The following is a 19,830-nucleotide window of genomic DNA, read 5'->3' as shown; positions in this document are numbered from 1 at the left end:
GGCCCCCCCTAACAAGTGTTTGTGAACGGTCCCTTAGACTATTGGGTTTTGGTCGAAATGGTAAATAGGAGGACCAAATGGTTATTGTACCAAATGATAATGGGACCAAGTGGATGTAGTAAAATCTAACTAATTCTCACACATCAAATTTAATTTATTAGGGATTCATTCATGAAATCCACGCTTATACCAGAACATTTTGTGATACTATAGGGGGGGGGCTACTATTTCTTCATCATATACCATTATTTCTCCAACTGAAATCCTCACGCAAATCAGCCGGTCCTAAACCCTGGGCCATATCGCCGTTGTTTAGTCTCAAACAATCAAGCGCGCCGTTAGGTAGCGCGTATGTATATAGGCATATGAATGTAAATTATTGACCAAATACAGCCAAAAATGGGATGTTCGGACATTAAAAAGTCACTTCTAGGTAAAAACTTGTACTCAGTTGTTATTAATAATCTACATACTGATGTTATATAATATTTTCTTTCTGAATAATACAGATTGTAAATAGTATTAGACAATATTAATATGCTCATTTTGATTTTGTTTATTTACGAACTAATGCAATATTTTAAAGACCCCTAAAAAAAAATTGGAAAAAGATACCACAATAGAGAAAGCATTTTTTTATAGGCAAAGGATGGGAAATGTTTATCTAAAAAGGTCATATCAAACTCAGCCTGAATAAAGGCAATAATTAAGTTAGAAATTAGGTAAAATTTGCATTTTTTCTCATTTTAGACATTTTGAAAATATGGCTATATTGAGTTTATGAAAAATCCACCTTAATGAAATTGCTGGCTTCTGCAAATTTGTGAGGAGATTTACCAATATATGTATTTTCAATACCAATTTGTTTGGGACCTGTTGAATTATGGAGTTTCCTACAATAATTCCTGGAAATGCGATGAAAACTGCTTTTTAAAACATATTTTAGGTGATTTTGGAGCGATTTTTAGGGGGTGGTCATATTTTTTAACGGGGGGCTCCAGAGAATTTTTTAGTGTCGTGATTGAAAAGTGTTATCAAAACCTATCAATGTCCAAAAATATTATTGATGGCGGCCGACCTTCATCTTTCACGTCTGCAGGAAATTAGAAAATATGCCACTTAATTATTTTACTTCTATGTTTGATTTTATACATAAATAATGGTACAATTAGGTTCTATGTTTATTCATCATTATAGATGATGTGATCAAGGTCAGAAAGTAGCAAATGGTAGTCATTAAAAGTTATTTTTAAAGAGAAAATCCAAAATATAAATAAAATAATTAAATATTTTGCAATTCTCTACTTTGGACGCGGGCGGGAAACAGGAAACTAAGAATCAATTGTAATTGGCCTAAAGGTCTGCTCTATCTATAAAAAAAAATTAAATTGTGCCAATGTTAAAAATTTTGATGAACATATCCCAGATCACAAACTTTCTGTGAAATTTGTTACAAAATAGGATCCGAAAATCACAGGAGATCAATGTCTACTTTTGGTCAGATTGAAGATTTTCTTAAAAAGGTCTGAATTTGGAAAATCTGCACCCCAACATTAAAAATTCTGACAACAGGCCTGCTATAGTCTGTTCCTATTGAGGAAGCAAAGACTCATTGAGAAATTTCTTCCAGTTTGAACTTGGAGGGGAATGTTTAAAAAGCCAAAAGTAAGCTGATTTTATTTTCAGAGACCTGTGGGCCGGTGGCAATCTGGCCCTTACATTACTTCACTGGTTTGGACATATGCTATAGTTTCTATCCCAGAATTTTAACTGTTTATAAATGGAACTAGTGGCAAATGATGGTCATAGACCACAAACCTAGGTGGGGCGTGTTGGTGTTGTGGAGGTATCTGACCCCTGCAAAATTTTCCAAAAATTTTCCCCTGGTCATGTTGTTTGTTGTCACCGAGTTTGAGTCCCTTCTCCTTACGGATGTCCAGAAAATGCAATTTTAAAATTTGACCCCAGATGACCTTTGACCTGACCCCTGCAAAATGTTCAAAAATGTTTCCGTGGTCATCAAGTTTGTTGTCACCGAGTTTGAGTCCCGTACCCCTTACAGATGTCCAGAAAAGACATTTTAAGATTTGACCTCTATACGACCTTTGACCTGACCCTGCAAAATGTTCCCCTGATCATGAGATTTGTTGTCACTGAATTTGAGCCCCATACCCCTTGCAGGTATCCAGAAAGTGAATTCTAAGATTTAACCCCAGATAACCTTTGACCCAAAATGTTCCCCTGATCATTAAGTTTGTTGTCACCAAGTTTGAGCCCCGTACTCCTTACAGATGTACAGGAAATGCATTTCTAAAATTTCACATCTGCATGACCTTTGCCCTGACCCCTGCAAAACGCCCCTGGTCATGAGATTTGTCGTCACCGACTTTGAGCCCCATACCCTTACAGATATCCAGATAATACAATTGTAAGATTTTACCCCTTAATGACCTTTGACCCCAATTCTTTTTTTTCAAGTTATAGGCGTGTGGTATAGCCGATGCATATATGTGACTCCTCGCCACAACTGAGCCCGGATGTCGCCAGTGCCACTATTGAGATATGCTCCATCGAACTTAACAATAAACAATAGGAAAGAAAGGATTTATTGACTGTTTTATTGATTTTTCACTACTTAAATGTCAAGTACTATAGACATGATATACATCATTTTAAAGCTAATTTCAAGCAGAATATTTTGGTTGAATATCTCAAAATGATGATTGGCGACATCCGGCTCAGTTGTGGCGAGGAGTCACATATATGCAAATGACATCATTGTACTATATGGTCATTTTCACGGTAAAGGGTGTAACTTTGGATTTTTAACATTTTAATCCGTAGTGTTCTAATAAAGCCACAGAATTCCATGATTTTTGGCCACATAAGTCATCTAGTTAGCAGCTACCTTGGGTAGCATAATCAGCTTTGGGAGTTACTGCGTTCAGTTTTAGCAGGCTTAAATGTACTTAATATTGCCATTTTGAAAAACTATAAAAACAGTAACATTTTTGAAAAACCCTGTGTTTTCTTCAGTTAGTTCATGGATAATTTTTTCTTAACCTGAAAATACAGTCATATGTTCAGTAAACACTGCCACATTAGATTTAATTGTGAACAGCCCTGTATTTTTGAGAACCGGACTTCGATATTTGTCGTTTCGGAGGCTTCATTTTCCGTTAACAATTGTTAACAAACTTTGCGGGTGTAGCTTTGGTTCATAATTCTTGGTTATTTCTTCACTTCTTCTTGATTCATAACAGTTGTTATCTTAACTTGAAATGGGTAACAAAAATTAGTCGATTTGCAAGCTTTTAAAATTTTTATAAAATCTTGACTTCAAAGAGCCGTTTTCCGTTAACTTTTTGAAGCCTCCGAAACAAACTGTTCAGCAAGCTTGTGCAAATATAAATAAAAGAGCTCATCCAATCTATTTATCAAAATGTAGCAAAGTAGATCCTCAAGTCACATGTTTTTAAATCGTGGAGATATATATCACCGTTTGAAAATGGGACCCAATACAAACTTTCCGTTAACAATTGAAGCCTCCGAAACAAATGAAGCCTCCGAAACAACAATAAGATTAATTATCATCTATGCATATCTAACTTGGTGTTTCATACTGATATCTGCATTGTAATTGTTACTTGATATGTGCAGAATGCCATAAATTAAAAAAAAATTGATATTATGGTTAATGTTTGAAAAATATACTGATACCCAAAAAGCCTGTTTCGGAGGCTTCACATGAAAAAAACACCATACTAAACAAATGGGTGAAAAAGTTAACATGCTATAAATCTACAATATCTGCCGCATAGAATCATTGATTCAATACACACAAGAAAATAACAGCTTAGATGATCCCAACAGTGTTGTTTTCAAAAAAAACCACTTCTGCAGTGTTTAGCCATTGTTAACATGAAGCCTCCGAAACAAAAAAAATGACTTGCTGTGATAATTCAATTTTTGTCACAACTGAAATTCAATACTTAGAAGCAAAGCATGAAAATTGCTAATTGCGATATTGTTTACCTATTTTTTCATGTCAACTTGCAGTAGTTAGCCAAATATTTTACTTTTATGATCACCTGTGTTGTTAACTGAAGCCTCCGAAACACAAATCGCTTGAATTGCCAATTCTAAAAAATAACTCCAATTTCTGTGAAACTTGGCTGGGAGGTTCCTTTCATCAAGTAGTATTTGTACATGAAGTTAGACATTCAAATTATTTTAGGAACCCAATTAAAACTTAAAAATATGTTGAAGGTTGGGAAATTTCCATTGTAAATGACACTTTATGTTAAAAATTTTCAAAACTGCAATTACAAACATAGCAAAACATGGTATAAAATGTAACTTATATCTGTTGACTTACTTTGGAATGGGATTTCACATGTATTCCAGCTTTCATGTCATAATTTTCTGAGCTTATGTAAAATACATTTTTTCTTAGATTTTAACCAAAATGTAATGGAAATGTCAAATTTTTTATTAGAAATCAAAAGGTTTAAGCCTTGAAACATTATTTTACTGGAATTTAAGTTGCTTCTATGCATGATTTCAGTAAACAGAAACATATTTAAGTGGTTTGAAATTTTGACCCAAAAATCAAAAGTTACACCCTTTACTGTGAAAATGACCATATATAATATGTGACAGAAGAAGCAGTTTGAAGGTATTTGGTTAAATACCGGAAATGCCCTCTTAATGACCTTTGACCTCAATTACATGTAGGAGGAGAAGCAATTTGAAGTTATTGTCAGAAAGAAGAAGAAAAAAGAAAGATTGGATAGCAAAACAGTACCTTAGCTCGGGGGGTTGTAAACCTCCCAGATAGGTAAGAAAGATCGAATAGCAAAACAGTACCTAGCTCGGTGGGGGGGTTGTAAATCCCCCAGCTAGGTAATCAACATGATCAATGCTCATCATCTGCACATTATTATAATATCCACAACAACCATGACAACCGCCAGTGAACTTCTGAATGGTGAAATCGGAGTAAGTGGCTGACATCACCTGCTTGGAGGTCAGTGAAATTAGAGTTGTGACTGGGTTGCAGCAAGGGGTGGTTTTGAACTTCCAGCTGCAAGTCTGATTCTACTTTTGATCTCTGTTCTGACCATGCTCACTATATAGTATACTTCCATGATTATATGTGCAAGTGACATAGCATTTTGAATTTGTTACAGAGTATGAGTTTTTTGTACCCAAATTTGTCAAAGGTTATTCAATGAATATACAAATATATTGGGGTTCAAGAACTGGGCCATGATAGGTGAGTCTCTGTTGCCAGCGGAAGTACAACACGACTGATTCTAATACCTAGGTTTGTGTAAACCCACCTAGGTAATTAGTGTGCCATGTCTCTGATATCAGTATTAGGCCTATCTGTACAAGATTTTTCAATTGGGACATTTTGTATAGGTCTACATGAATTTGTATTATTATTTTTTTCATGATTCAGTGATATAGAGGGTATAAACACATTTTCCAAGTGAAAACTACTCCACTGGATATGCCATTATTTTCACATCAAAGACCCTGGGTCTAGATCGTTCATGTCATTGTACCCTGGCTGGGCTAGCAAGTATTTAGTAAACCTCAAAATTATGCTATTTGTCCCTGTCCCACAAAATGAGTACAAATTCAAAAAGACATACTACAAGTATGCCTGCAATTGCTGCAAAGCCGCGATTTGTTAGCAAATATGTACAATTTTGGAAAAGACATCTTTAAATTTTAGAAACCAAATCAAAAACCAATCTACAAATGTTTGGGGCACTGACTGAAAAGCTATTGAAGTAGCTACAGCAAAGAACAAATACTTGCAACAAGTTATTTTGTCCTTATTTTCAGAAAGCTGGACCACAGCACATAATTCCAAACTGTCACCCACAAGCATTAAATCACTTGAATCGGCTCAACAATTTGAGCATCATCATGATAATAGCTGCTGCAAACAAACATCAGATGTTAGACATGTTAAAGAATTACAAAAACAAATTCCACTTTCCTCATAGCAGCTATCCCAGAGGTGCCATCAGTTATTTATGGTTTTACTAAACTTTCTTTGCAAGTCACACCGAGACTGCCCACAATATTAACCCTCACAGGTTCTAACACACACTATTACCACAGAGGAACAGCCTCTAGTAAACAAAGGCAAAACAATTTTCCATGACATCAACTTGGGTTTCATACTTTAACCCTCTCTGAGTCTCTGTTGCCAGCGGAAGGAATGGACTAAAAAAGAATACCTAGGTGGGTGTAAACCCACCTAGGTAACAAATGGATTGACTGATTCAGCACCATGTAAGCATCCTTATTTCTATGTACATGTCACTACATACAAATGTAACAACCTAAAATACAGGTACTGTATGAGCAATGAGAGCAATTTCTGTGAGCATTTGATTTGGTATGCTAGAGCCCCTAAGGTTGGCAAGCAAGGGGTGACTGACCTGTACCAACGCCAAGGTACGACTCCATCTCTCTGAGGGTTCATTAAAGATTTAATTTACAAAGTATCACCGGTGTACACACGGTGGCGGTAGCTACAGAAATATTATTCTTTATGGTGCACCTGCTTGTGTACAAAATAAACAATCAATCATGGTTCCTATTTCTACAATATGTTGTACAATCTGAATACAGTTTTTCAAACATATCAAATATTTAAAAATGCAATAATGTCATTGTAAACACTTAATAATTGGGAGCAATTTTACAGCAGTTTGCTTCTTTATTTGAAAAATCCAGAAATAAATTTATCAAGTCTTTGCCATTCTAAATATGTATACTTTTATATTAGTATTTTAGACCAGGCCTTCTCAAAGGCGGCCCACGGGCCAAATCCGGCCCACAGTGCCCCGCGGCCGAGCACTGATTTAAAAAAACTAATTAAATTTAATTAAATTAAAAATAAAAAAATTAATATATTGGGGAAAAATCAAAATAGTCAAAGAAAACCTATGTTTTTTCATGCAAAATTTGTGTTAAAATAGGTTAAACCTCTCAGCTCCCTGGACCCCCGCCAGGGGCCCTAAGGTGGCCCCTGGACCCCACCCGCTAAGACGCTACGCTCTATTGATTTTTTTGGCCCTTAAGCATTATTGTTCAACACAATTTGGCCCTTGAAACAAATTAATTGAGAACCCCTGCTTTAGACTAACAATTTAGCAGTTATGAGGCCCAAACGTTTCCATAATTCCAGGGATATAAGACCAACCTTAATTAAATCTCAAAAACAATATAAAGATGAACCTACATGTATCATGACCAAACATAAAACAGTATCTTTAAACTCAACCATCTCAACCAACTCCCCATCTCAATTACTCTAAAATATTGGGTCTAAAATACTTGAAAAACAGTGTTCAGGCATATGGTTCAGGGGTTTAAGCTTGTTTTTCAGTTGATGAACCTATGACCAAACATAAAACAGTATCTTTGAACTCAACTCTGGTGCAACTCCCCATCTCAATTACTCTAAAATCAAAATATTGTGTCTAAAATACTCGAAAAACAGTGTTCAGGGTTACAGACTTGTTTTTCAGTTCAAAAAGTGCCTACCTTAGTAAGGCCAAATGGCAGTGAACCTGACATTCACATGTGTTCACAACAAGGAGACCTATGCTTGTAAATTGAGTTGTAAAGTAGCCTAAGTGGCCCCAGGGAGCAAACTGTCTCCAAGTAATTGCTAGCCAAATTTCTTAGCTAAACTGTTGATTCTGTTGTACAAACTCCAGGATTATAAAGCCATCTGACCGGAGTCTTTTCACGGTGGAAGCAGGATGGCTAAAATGGTGAAACGTTGACAAAAGCAATGCCTTGAAGTAAAATACAATTTCGGTATTTTGTGGTGCATTTTGATCGGAGATGTGTGGCCAGTGCTGATTTTGTATGAAAAGGTTAATGCCACTAAGACCGAACCTCAACAGTAAATCTTTGGATATTAAATAAATGACTTCAAACTTTTATTGTGGCTGATTTTGTTAAAAGATAATCTCTAGAAATATTGTATTCAGCAAAGTCATTATATTAGTTTTCACCTTCATTCAACTAAATATAAACATGTTAAATCATCTGGAAATGGCCAAAATGCTTGTTTAACTGACTATAAAAAAAACTTTTAAAAGGGTCAGTTGAAAGGTGGCTTTGCTTTACTTTCTTCCACTCCAGAGGAAAATCTATTATGACATTCTAAGTAAATTTCAGCGCTTGTATCCAATGAATATGAAGCATATTTTCAAAGATATCACAAACTTTATGGGTAAGCCCCCTATTCCTGAAGTGTGGTCATGAGCTCCTTTATTTGGTTTGTCCTTCTGTATTAAAGAGGTGAAATTATTCTACGCGAAAATGTTCAATTTTGCACTATTTTAGCCAAAAATCAATGGTATTTATGGGGCTAAAATGGAAATAGCACTTTTTGTTTACAGTCCATTAGGTTACTGTGACAAATCTGATGATGCAGTGCCAATTTTTTTTTCTTTAAAAACTACATAGCAACCTTGAAATCTAATGGAATATCCTGAACTATTAGTATTTATATTAAAACCGTCGATCTTCAAAATGCCTATGCCCCTATTTTTTCCTTGATCCACAATTTTACCCCACTACAACAAACCATGGGTGTCAATCCCAGGGGGAATTTGTCCCCCTCACCTTTTGTCAGAATGACTCATTTTTTGTTTGTTAGTTGTTTGTTTGTTTAACCAGGTTGGTCCGTTGTTCATTTTCGGCCACTTTTTAACCATTTTGGCCGGTTGTCTGCCTCACATTTAAAGAGGAAGGCCCACCAGATCAGTTCTTCTGAGGTAAACCTAACCTGCCTGGTTATCAATTTAATTGGTGACAAGGTTATCTCTGAATTTGACAGGTGCTAATTGATGCAATAACATTAAAACATCAATTAGCTGATCAAGCACCTCACAAACAATTAGTAACCCTGTCACTGATTAATTTGATAACCAGGCAGGTTTGGTTCACCCCCAGAAGAACTGCTCTGATGTGGCTTCCTCTTTAAAGCCGGATTGGTGCTAATGCAACAAGCATACACCTGCAGATGTCATTGTCAATCACATATCCACCATATAGGGCATACACCATGTTTTTTTCATGTTGGTATTTTATCTATTTGCAATCTCTCAACACATTCACAGACACTACCCATATCCAATTAACCTTATGAACATCTATTCAACATTAATTGTATCCAAAATCCTACGACATAACTTCGGCATACAAACCTTGTGAACCCCTGAACTATTTACAAGATATTTATGACAGTTGGTATTTATCTTCATTTACAGAGGTGTCAGTATAATAATAATATTTGCAAATTCTTCCAGGCCCAGAAAAGGCAAACATCTCATAACTGGAGTTCCAAGTTCATTTCAATGCAGGAAACTGCATTTGTATAGAACTTTTAGAGGAGAAAGTTCAATCTACTTCCAACATGCCTGAAGATGGATGGAGGGAGTATCAACTTGAAAAGTTTCACCATTTATGGGAAGCATTTAATAATCATCAGGGTGAATAGTTCAAATCAGCTTTCAAGTTCAACAATTGCAAGTGCCCATCAAGGGGTGCAGATCAAAGATATGCGATTCCCATCAGCATCTGTTTTCTTTAATTTCCTCAAAAGTTATGAATGAAATTGGACAGTTTCCAAGGTATACTGTACCTTTCTGGTAGCTTTTCTAATCCAATGAAACACAATTCAGGCTGCTAGTACTAAAGTTTGTTCAGCTTATAATAAGCCAAAATTATTCAATTTTTGTAAATCATGCGTCAATGATGTCCCAACTCAAGACTCGCGTAAATTTACATAAGCACATGCCATTCGTGCCAAGCTGGTCCAGCAATAAATATGGCCTACTACAGGGGTACGCAATAGGCGGCTCGGATGCCAGATATAGATCTGGCCCACCGACCAATTGCGTCTGGCCCTTGAGCTGATGCAAAAATGTACAGTAAACATGGCAAAACAAGGTGCATTTGGCCCTCAAACACCCATCTTTGAAATAATTTTTGCCCTTTATGGCCTGTGAGCAAATATAATTGAACCCTTGGTATATTACATGTAATATGATACATGATATACATAGGAATCTACTATATGTTAAAAATCAGTGAAATAAGTAACTTTACTAAATTGCATGAATTTGAGAAATAATTCATTTGGTAAATGGATTGCTGTAAATATTATTTGTAAAACTTCTGGGGTGATATCGGTGGGAGGCTCTATTTCGGATGTTATATAGGCTGTAACGGCTACGTAAATTTAACACAAACTAACCCCAAAACAAGTGTTATCAGATTGACATTTTCCCATGACAAGAATTGCACGCTTAACCTACTGATGAACCAGTCTTTACCACAGATTTACTCAACTATGACAATGTCCTGTACCAAAATCACATTGTTGCCAACAACTAACTGCATTCATACCAATACTGGCATGAAATTCCAAAACTAACAATTTCAAAAAGGGATAGGCCTATTTACATGATTAATTTTCCAGTTTGTGCATCACAAATTCTGTTAATTGTTTATGAAAACAGAGCATTGAGAGAAACATATTTAATTGCTTTTAATCTTGCTAATATTTGGTTTCACATACTTTCTTTGGGTGTTTTTGCCATTTAATTTTGAGACAATGAACAATATGAGAAATGTTATTTATGGAAACTTATTTTTTGTTGCTAAAGACCTGAGTTGAAGCATGCATGATTGAAGCAGGCACAGTGTACAAGGGGTACTAGTATCATTGGCAGTCAGGGAACTATAGCAATGTTTCATCTTTGAACTCACCGCACAAGTTATGTTTGTTTAGCTACTTCTTTACAGTATTCCTCCCTGACCTCATGACTTGACTAGAGGTACCTCCTAAAGGTGTACTTCAGCATGTACTGCAAACACACTGCATATTAAACCAACCAATCTCAAATACCACTTGACTAAAGTTTATACTGCTCAACAGAATGCAGTTGGAGAGAATGTTTATCTTATTGAATATGGCTCAATTCAATTTTAAAGTAGGCCCTACTATGCTACTATATCTATGTTGCTTTCTCAAGGAAAACACAGTCCTGTGTGCAATTTTTCAGTAATTAAAAAAATATATTGTTTTCTACAGATTTTCAGAAAGATTTGTACACTGTGTAAAAGCTTGTTTGAAAAGTGAAGATATGGGGGAAAAGACATCGCACATTGCTGCAATGGGTAAAGTAACTCGACTACCTTTCAGATGCTCTAGATCCTGCTTTCCCAAGGTGGTGAGGGGCACAACCCCCTGGGTGCAACCCTTAGTGGGTGCCGAATTGACCAATTCAGCATCGATTCTGCGCCCCCTCCAAGCGATAAAAGTTAAAATTTGCGTTGCAGATCATTATGGATTCTTTGATTTTAGTGAAAACTTCACACGATTGTACCCAAAATGCGAAATTTTCAGCGATTTTTGCGCATCACACATTTAACCTGTCCTTAGTTGAACACTGATTACTTACCTGTTTTAAGTCCAATGTAATGGTAACATAATGATATTGCAATCCATTGAACAGTGTAGCGGTTCATTTAAGCATATCAATAGACCAGTCCCTCGCCTTTGTTAATAAACAATAATGTCAAGTGGTCTATAGGTTGTGTGCACTGATTACTTACCTGTTTCAAGTCCAATGTAATGGTAACATGATGATATTGCAATCCATTGTCCAGACTTGGACTCTGCCACCATGAGCCGGTCCCATCTATTGCATTCTCTATTGGATGTCTCTCCGATTCATCTGGACTCTGACCATAGCATACCCTGCACTGGGCATAGAGTTCATCCATGTGGTTCGGTACATGTTCAACAAGCCTACAGTATGTCTCGTTTTTGGTTTGTCCGCAAGTGGCGTTAACTGATATTCTGGCATCTTTGGCAAGGTTGAATACTACTGGAAATAGTCCTGTAATTAATAACAATAAAAGAAAAAAACACAAATTATTGATTTTGTTTCGTGTTTAACACGGCTAACTATACATTTATAGCTCAAATTAAATAATGAAAAGGATTTACTTTTACAATTTAGAAGTGAAGTTAACTTAGGCCCGGTCCACACGAGTGTGTTTTTTCCTGTCGATTACGATCGTGTCATAATCGTATTATAATATTAGTACCGTGTGTCCGCTCAATGTCGTCGGCATACTACAATTGTGTCATCATTCGCGCATGATGAAAATTTCCATCATTGGGCCGGTTTCTAGCACGATCGTGTCGTAATTAATGATGAAAATTACCCGTGTGTACGCATTTTGTCGTTGTATTTATGTTTACTCAATGGGCTTCGTAATTACCGGAGCGTGAATTTATTACGACACGATGACGAGATGCTGACCGTGTGGACGCTCTCATCATTCATGTATCATAATCGTGTCATAATCGGGTAATTACGACACGATAACGAAAATATACTCGTGTGGACTGGGCCTAACTCTGATAGCTTCAGAGCATCTCTAGTATGAACAATATACAATGATATAGGGTCCACAAAATGCAAATGTTTAAAAAGATATGTGTAGCCTTATTTCTTTTACACATATGTGATGCGATCAAGCAAAATCAGTCAGAACTCGGAAATATTAAATTTTCATTTTCTTACAAGAAAGTAAGAGGCATTTACAAAGCTGCATTTTGCAGAAAACCCCATTGAATTTTAACAACCAGTTCCAAAGATATGAGCAATTAAAGAGTTTCCAAAACAATAGGAAAGAAAAGGAAACATTACCTTTGTTTGGCTATATCTCAAAATCGATATTTGCGAGTTCCGACTGATTTTGCTTGATCGCATCACATATATGGACCAAATTCACACGTCACAACCTTACATCTGAGTCCATAGGAGTCAACTCTCAAACAATACAGCCAGGTATATTCATGTGTTTGTTAACAAAAACCTGACTGCTATGGACCCAGGTGCAACTTTTAAAACGGCCTCTTTGTGATGTGATGTGATGCTATAACTTTGGTCCAGTTATGGACCCTTTAAGTACTGGACCAAAGGTTCCACAACCTTTACACATAGATTTGCATCAACTCCTTTGTCATGTTTGTGGATGCCGTAGCATATCTTGCATATTTTCATTAATGATATATTGACAATTCTGCTCTACATTTCTTTTATTATTTGCATTTTAAGTATGTTTGTACCCTCTACATTTTAGGTCACTTAGGTCAAGGGATTGCAGATTGTTGGCATGATCATGCCTACCCTATACTACAAAATTAGTATTGTCCAACAGTCTAATATATCAAGACTCAAAATTATTTGGCAAAATTGAACCACTTTTGAATCAAATTTGACCAAAGAATGAAAAATGACAATCAATAGGAAATTATGGCTCCACAGCCAACTTATGGTATATATTTTCCACTCCATATTATTGAAGAAAAAAGTCCAAATCCTATGCCATGACCCTATGAGGCTCTGACACTAGCCTGAAGAGTCTTGGTCAGTGAGTAGGGTTTTAGGGGGAATATCATGGTTTGGTTTTGAATTTTTTAGGAAAATGACATATAAATTTTCAGCCCGTACACAAAAGATTTGGAATACATACTCCCAAATTCCATTTTGAATCAAAATTGGCCGATCAATATCTTTCAACCACTCATCATTTACTATACTGCAATATAATTACCCCTGATTATCAACACATTAAATCTCAGTAATGTGTGCTGGTAGCCTTTGTTCAGAAATAATTATACTATTTATTAATGTCTTTCAGTTGTAAATTGGCAGCATCAATAGCAAGATGATAATGAATAGACCCTTATCGAATACACTCAACCGGAATGGTATGGTATTAACAATAGAAAGGGTAGACATGTTGATTTTAAGTGTGTGACAGAGGGACAGGTGCGATTCCACAACCATTCACACATATCACCTGTTTTATTGTATTATCATGCGAATTGCCCCAAAAATGAACTCAAAGTTGCCCCTCTAAATCGAGCCCTGTATGGTGGACAGAATTTTATTTAAATGAGGGGACGGGTGACGTAGTATTCAATATTATTTCGGTACAATTACTGAATACTAGGGGTGCAACTTGCTAGCCTTGAGTCCAGTCCTCGTTTACTGAGTTTAGGGTTAGGGTTTAGTGTTGGGGTACGGCAGTCTTGTAATAAGACTAGAGTTGCACCCTATTCGGCAATCGCTCCATTCTTTCTAGGGTCTATGGTCTATTGCTGGTATTTCATGGGTGCCAATATTAAAGTTTGTAATCAATGGGTTTTGCCTTACAGAGAGAGTAATGAAAAGCTACTACACATTGGCATAGCCAGGGAGGCAAAGTCCAGGCAGAACCCCTCCCCCCTGTTGTGAGAAGTCTTGCCCCCCTCCCCCCTCCCCTCCTTTGTGGAATGCTGGCTGCCCGGATATTTAAAGCTTTTTAGGACTTTTTGCACTTTATAGCCCACTTTGACCATTTTGTTAAAGTCACTTTTTTTTCTTGTTTTTCTTACGCTTTCGCTGGGATCACTGAATGGGCCTGCAGACCAGTTTTGTCAAAGGTTTTGCCTTGGTCCCCCCCCCCCCTTGAAAAAAATGCACATTGGTCTTTCCGTTTGTTCCTGAATAAGCATCTCACTCATGAACACATAATTTTACAGGGCTATTCCCATAACCATGATGACATAGGGACTTCCTATACCACGCATTCTGTCTACCATGGCGGCATTTTTGACAGCTCTTCAGGAGTTAATGGAGTGATTTATATTACTGGATTGGGTGCCCAGACAAAGCTCCAAATAAATGGGCCCTAATCATGACATAAAATGGAATAGAGTGCACTGTAAGGTAAACAGCCATTGAATAAATAAGTTGCAATGTGTTTCAATTATTACAAAGTGCATATCGACCACCTAGGTTTGTCATTTACACTGATATGAGTCAAAGCTATGTATACAATTTACAAGTTGGTAGGCCTATCTAATATTTGATAAAACATCAGTGAAGTTTGAATCACATCAAGTATCATCAGGGGCTGAAACTGCCCAAATATATATGCCGCAAATCAGCACTTGAGATCACTTATGCATGAGGCCTACAGGGATGCTTGTTCCACCTAAACTGTGATTGGTTCCATGCCCCTATTCCTAAAATTCTTCCAAAACCACATGTTTTAAAAAAGAAATAATACTAAATAATAATGAGAATTTATCACGCCGTCGTGGTGTCTGACTGAAGGGGGGCACAATATTTCAGCTAATTTTCCTATGGGGTATCCTAAATTTTGGAATCCCTGTGCCCCTTTACGCCACAGTATATGAGCCCGATATTTGATACCAACAAGAGAAAATCCTATAAACTCATTGTCTTGCATTGGTTGAGTTGCACTAAATTCATTAACTGTGATACATTAATGTCAATGTAAACTTATGAAACATGAACTTCATCCATGGCATTGTCTTTTTAAAGACATTTCTTGTTACAAATTTATCAGCATCAATCATTTGTAATTTGAGGCAAGATCATTTGCATAAATTTAAAGTAAGCTGTATTAGCAGCAGAATTATTATATGACAGGTGTAAACATGGTAAATAGGCTTATATGGATTGATATCAGGAAATCCAGTTCTAAGAAATAAGTTAATAATTGAACATGATTCAGACCAACGAAGCACAAAAAATTATATCTATGGATCTATTACAGGGTGACAGCATTCCATATTGACAGTGCCGTGTCAACTATCAAATGTGTAGACCTCACACATTTATACCCAGGATGTATTCATTTATTTATTTATTTGCGCAACACATGTTTAAAAATACTCATACACAAGTGTCAAAGGGAATCTGACCAACGAATTTAAAGAGATCCAAGAAATATACCAAAAATGATGCATGAAATTTTTTTTTAAAACCCAAACGAGCAACGTAGCCTAGATGTATTTGCATTAAATTCACAATTCAAGCTAAATATTTTATTAATGTGTTTTCAGTTTTCACCCACTTTAACCACCAACAAAAAACACACACATCTTCAAGATGTGTAAGGCAAAACAAAAAAATAAACATGTTTCACGTCCCCTCCCGCTTCCTTTTTTCAGGTTTCCTCAAATATTTTTTTATTTTTTGAAATTCAGTTATAACTTTTATACAAGACACATTTTAGGAAGGTTTTGTGATCATTGGAGGGGGTGTAACTCTCAGAACAACAAATAAAAAAGGGCCTCCTTCTTTTTCCAGGCATTATTGTATACGCTAAAACAGCTCTAAGTATGGGTATTTACACCAATTTTGCGATAAAAATAGAAAATAAAAAGCCCCTCCTCCTCCTTTTTTTTGAAAACCCGGACGTGAAACATGTTTTATTTTTTACTTGGCCTAATAAAATTCAAATTACTCATACAGTCTAAGCTATGCACGGTCAGTGGCGGCACTACCAGGAGGGGGTGGCAAGGGGGCATTTTTCTTGCCCCCCCCCCCAGTTTTGAAGCAAAACCTCCAAAATTGCGTACATTTCCGTAATTTCCAGAAATTCACTTTGCCCCCATCCCCGAAAAAAATTCCTGGTGCCACCACTGAGACAATTCTCTTTCCTTTTTGCCTATAAATGACTTGGTTTGATCATTTGAAGTATTGAACAATAGAGGCCATTTGCATGGAAACCTACATTGTATGTGCTGACTGGTACAATGTACTATGCAATTTTACTCTACTGCATAATTTGACACGTTTTCAAACAAAAATATAATCCCTCCTGCAGAGAATTGGGAATCCCAGATAAAAGCCAGGATATATGATACTATTACCTACACCTCACCTTCACTTTGAATTCAATTCACTTTTAGTCAAATAGTGATTACATTTTGATTGGGATCATTGGCCTATTCACTATTGTGGCCACAATGGCCTCATCCCAATGACATAGTTCAATAACTTCAATTAAACAATCTTAGTGCAAAATTTGACCTCAAGTTGCTGAGTATGAGTTTTTGTACCCAAATTTTCAAAGTCATTCAATAAATGTACAAATCATGTATTACTGTATTAGAGTTAAAGAACTGTGCCCCTGGTAGATGAGCATGTTGTGGATCCTAGTGATTGATATATGATGAACTTGAAAAATAACAAAAGAAATCTTACTTGAAGCATCTGTCATGTCTGTGGTATCATTCAAAAGCTGCGATGTAGCCAGATGCACACACCCAAAGATGAATATCAAAAGACAGATCCTCATTGCACAAAATGATAACATTATGTCTATAGCAATTTCACACAAATTAAAACTCCAAATTCTGCACCATGTACTCTTATTACAACCAAGTGGTGCATAAAATCAGTATAGTGTCGTATTTTCATATCTTGAGCAAGGTGATTAGCAAAAACATTCCAATGGAGGTATTGCATTACTAGCCATTCCTTTTAGGCGCTTTTGATCCTCAGATATGTAGCTTAATGGAACTCGCTGATCCCAACACGGATTCTGATGGGTCGAATGATAACCTCTTGGACAGGATAAAGGCCTAGCAGCTATAATAAGATGGCCAACATCACACAGTGTTGAGAAGGTGACTGCACACTGATGCTGACCTGAGATGAGGACAACATACTGATACTTCCCTATCACCAATGATATAGCAATCCTTGGCACCAGTTCTTCATTGGGATTGGTTAAATTCCAACTTCAAGTTCACTCCAATGTAAAAATTTCAATTTAGATGAAGCACAAAATGTGTTGTAAATTGACTGTAGGAATAGAGTGATACACAAAATACAAAATTATCTTGGGAGCAAAAACTGAAAATGCAGGCAACTTATCCTCTTAAATCCAACATAAACAGCTATAAACAGTACGGGCAGTATGATGTTGACCTATGTAATCATGGCCACCATTCCATCCCTACATCACAAGAAATTCTGCATGAATTGGCAGTATAATCCATTTCAGTATATTATTAGCAGCTAACTCATAGATGCACTGGATCAAGGGCCACAGATCTTGACTGACTAGACCAGCATATGTGCAGTCCAACAGTCAAAGTGCTAATGACAGTATATTACTGTATCCAAATAGCGGAACCAAAACAAAGTGTCCCACATATAAACAGGACAGAAACTGGACTCCTATGATTTCCAGATGACAAGCAAACGGTGACAGGTCAATTTGATGTTGAGTATAGAAATTACACATATGCTAGGGAATTTGAATCCATTCAAATCAAGACTGTCATACCACTGTATAGCTGATCTACATATATTTCAAACTTTAGCACACATCATGCACACATTGCACCACCAAATATCTCAGATTTTCCTGACTGATGATATTTTGGTCAAGTTTAGTTAAATTACTTCCTCATTTCCAAATGTAGAATATAAAATTTTCCAGGATGTGCTCCGACTTATAAATGCAATGTTTGGTCAAATTACTTCCTAAAATTTCCAAATGTAGAATATACAATTTTCCAGGATGTGCTCCGACTTATAATGCAATGTCACTTGGTAAAATATCCAATTCCAATGTTAGCATAGGTCCGTACCACTATATCCATGCATGTGCATCCATACGATCAAAATTGTTGAAAAATCACCTAAATAGTAGCTTAGTATGGCATGTTCCTGTAATTCCAAATATATCACTGGTCTTAAATATCTTACAAGTATACTGCACACAATATTATGGATGCCCCACTGTAGATATTATCAGATAGTTGCTACCTGTATGCCAGTGCACGCATGCATGCTTTCTTGCTTACATATGCCACAAAACACAACACAACCAGCATATGAACACCATCAGTTGGCGGTGATGATGCCAAATCACTCAACCATTCTGTGACAAAAGTTTGCACAGCACTGCTGACAGAATTGCCTTGCCACTGAGTGGATGCAGTCAACACACACACACTGTACACCACCTCCTGGCCCTGTCGGAATCCTCCAGACATCAAGTCACCTCGCCAGGTATGATGCAGCACTGCTGACTGGTTAGGGACGCACCATTAGATATTATCGGGGGGGCTAGGGAGTTTTTAGAAAAAAAAAGTTTTGCCTCACTGATGAGTAAAAAAAAATTTTGCCTCACTGATGAGTAAAAAAAAAAATTTTGCCTCATTGATGAGCAAAAAAAAATTTCCCTTACCCAGCTCTGTATAAAGGTATACATTAAAATTGAAAAATACAACTTCGCGGCAAGGCGAGTAAAAAAATTTTGCCTCCAAAGCCAGAAAAAAAAAAAAATTTCGCTGCCTTCGGCGGCAAAAAAAAAAAATTTCTGCCTGACCCAAACTCCCTAGCCCCCCCGATAATATCTAATGGTGCGTCCCTTAATGGTAATAGTACTTAGTAGTGCCACTTCACACAGATAATATAGGGAAATCTCCTGATTGACTCTGCTCAATTCAACTTTGCCTCGCTCAGTCAGTCAGTCAGTGTATGTGGCTAACTGGGCAATATGAGTGTGCTGCTGAATAATTCCTTTACTGAAAACTGACATGCTGCAAGGCAAAAATATCTGAAAGGGGTCTCTGCCTTTTAACACTGCCAGGAGAGTGAAAATATTGGCAGGTCGGTTGGTTGGGTGCATAGCATGCATATGGAAGTGAAAGCCCTGAGCTACATTAGCTGCATGTTCTGTTGGCGGTACACTTGCCAGGACTGAGTAATTCCAGCCTGGAGCCAATGTGGAGCTGAGCACCCCCTATAGGTAGAAGAGTAAACAAAATCTATGAATGAAATAAGCTGCAGATCCTATGTCTCTATACCACCACTGCTATATTGGGATATCCCTGTTCACTACATAGCCTTTTAATAATCAAACTGAAGTCATAAGTAG

At 36.8% G+C, this 19,830-nt stretch overlaps 1 protein-coding gene across 1 annotated transcript in view; it reads right to left on the bottom strand.

Annotated features, from left to right (window-relative positions):
- LOC140138325 (laminin subunit alpha-2-like) overlaps window positions 1-17,828 on the bottom strand; it is a 188,060-nt gene extending 170,232 nt beyond the window's left edge. The window contains exons 1-2 of the mRNA XM_072160235.1: window positions 17,139-17,828; window positions 11,671-11,957 (exon numbers count right to left, since the gene is read on the bottom strand). Coding sequence (XP_072016336.1) covers window positions 11,671-11,957; window positions 17,139-17,250 — 399 coding nt within the window. The 5' untranslated portion in view covers window positions 17,251-17,828. The remainder of the gene's footprint in view (window positions 1-11,670; window positions 11,958-17,138) is intronic.
- Window positions 17,829-19,830: the final 2,002 nt, after the last annotated feature.

Source organism: Amphiura filiformis, chromosome 17 (assembly GCF_039555335.1).
Source record: "Amphiura filiformis chromosome 17, Afil_fr2py, whole genome shotgun sequence".
Classification (NCBI taxonomy): Eukaryota; Metazoa; Echinodermata; class Ophiuroidea; order Amphilepidida; family Amphiuridae; genus Amphiura; species Amphiura filiformis.
Note: the sequence above shows the minus strand (reverse complement) of the source record. Positions and strands in the feature narration are given on the sequence as shown.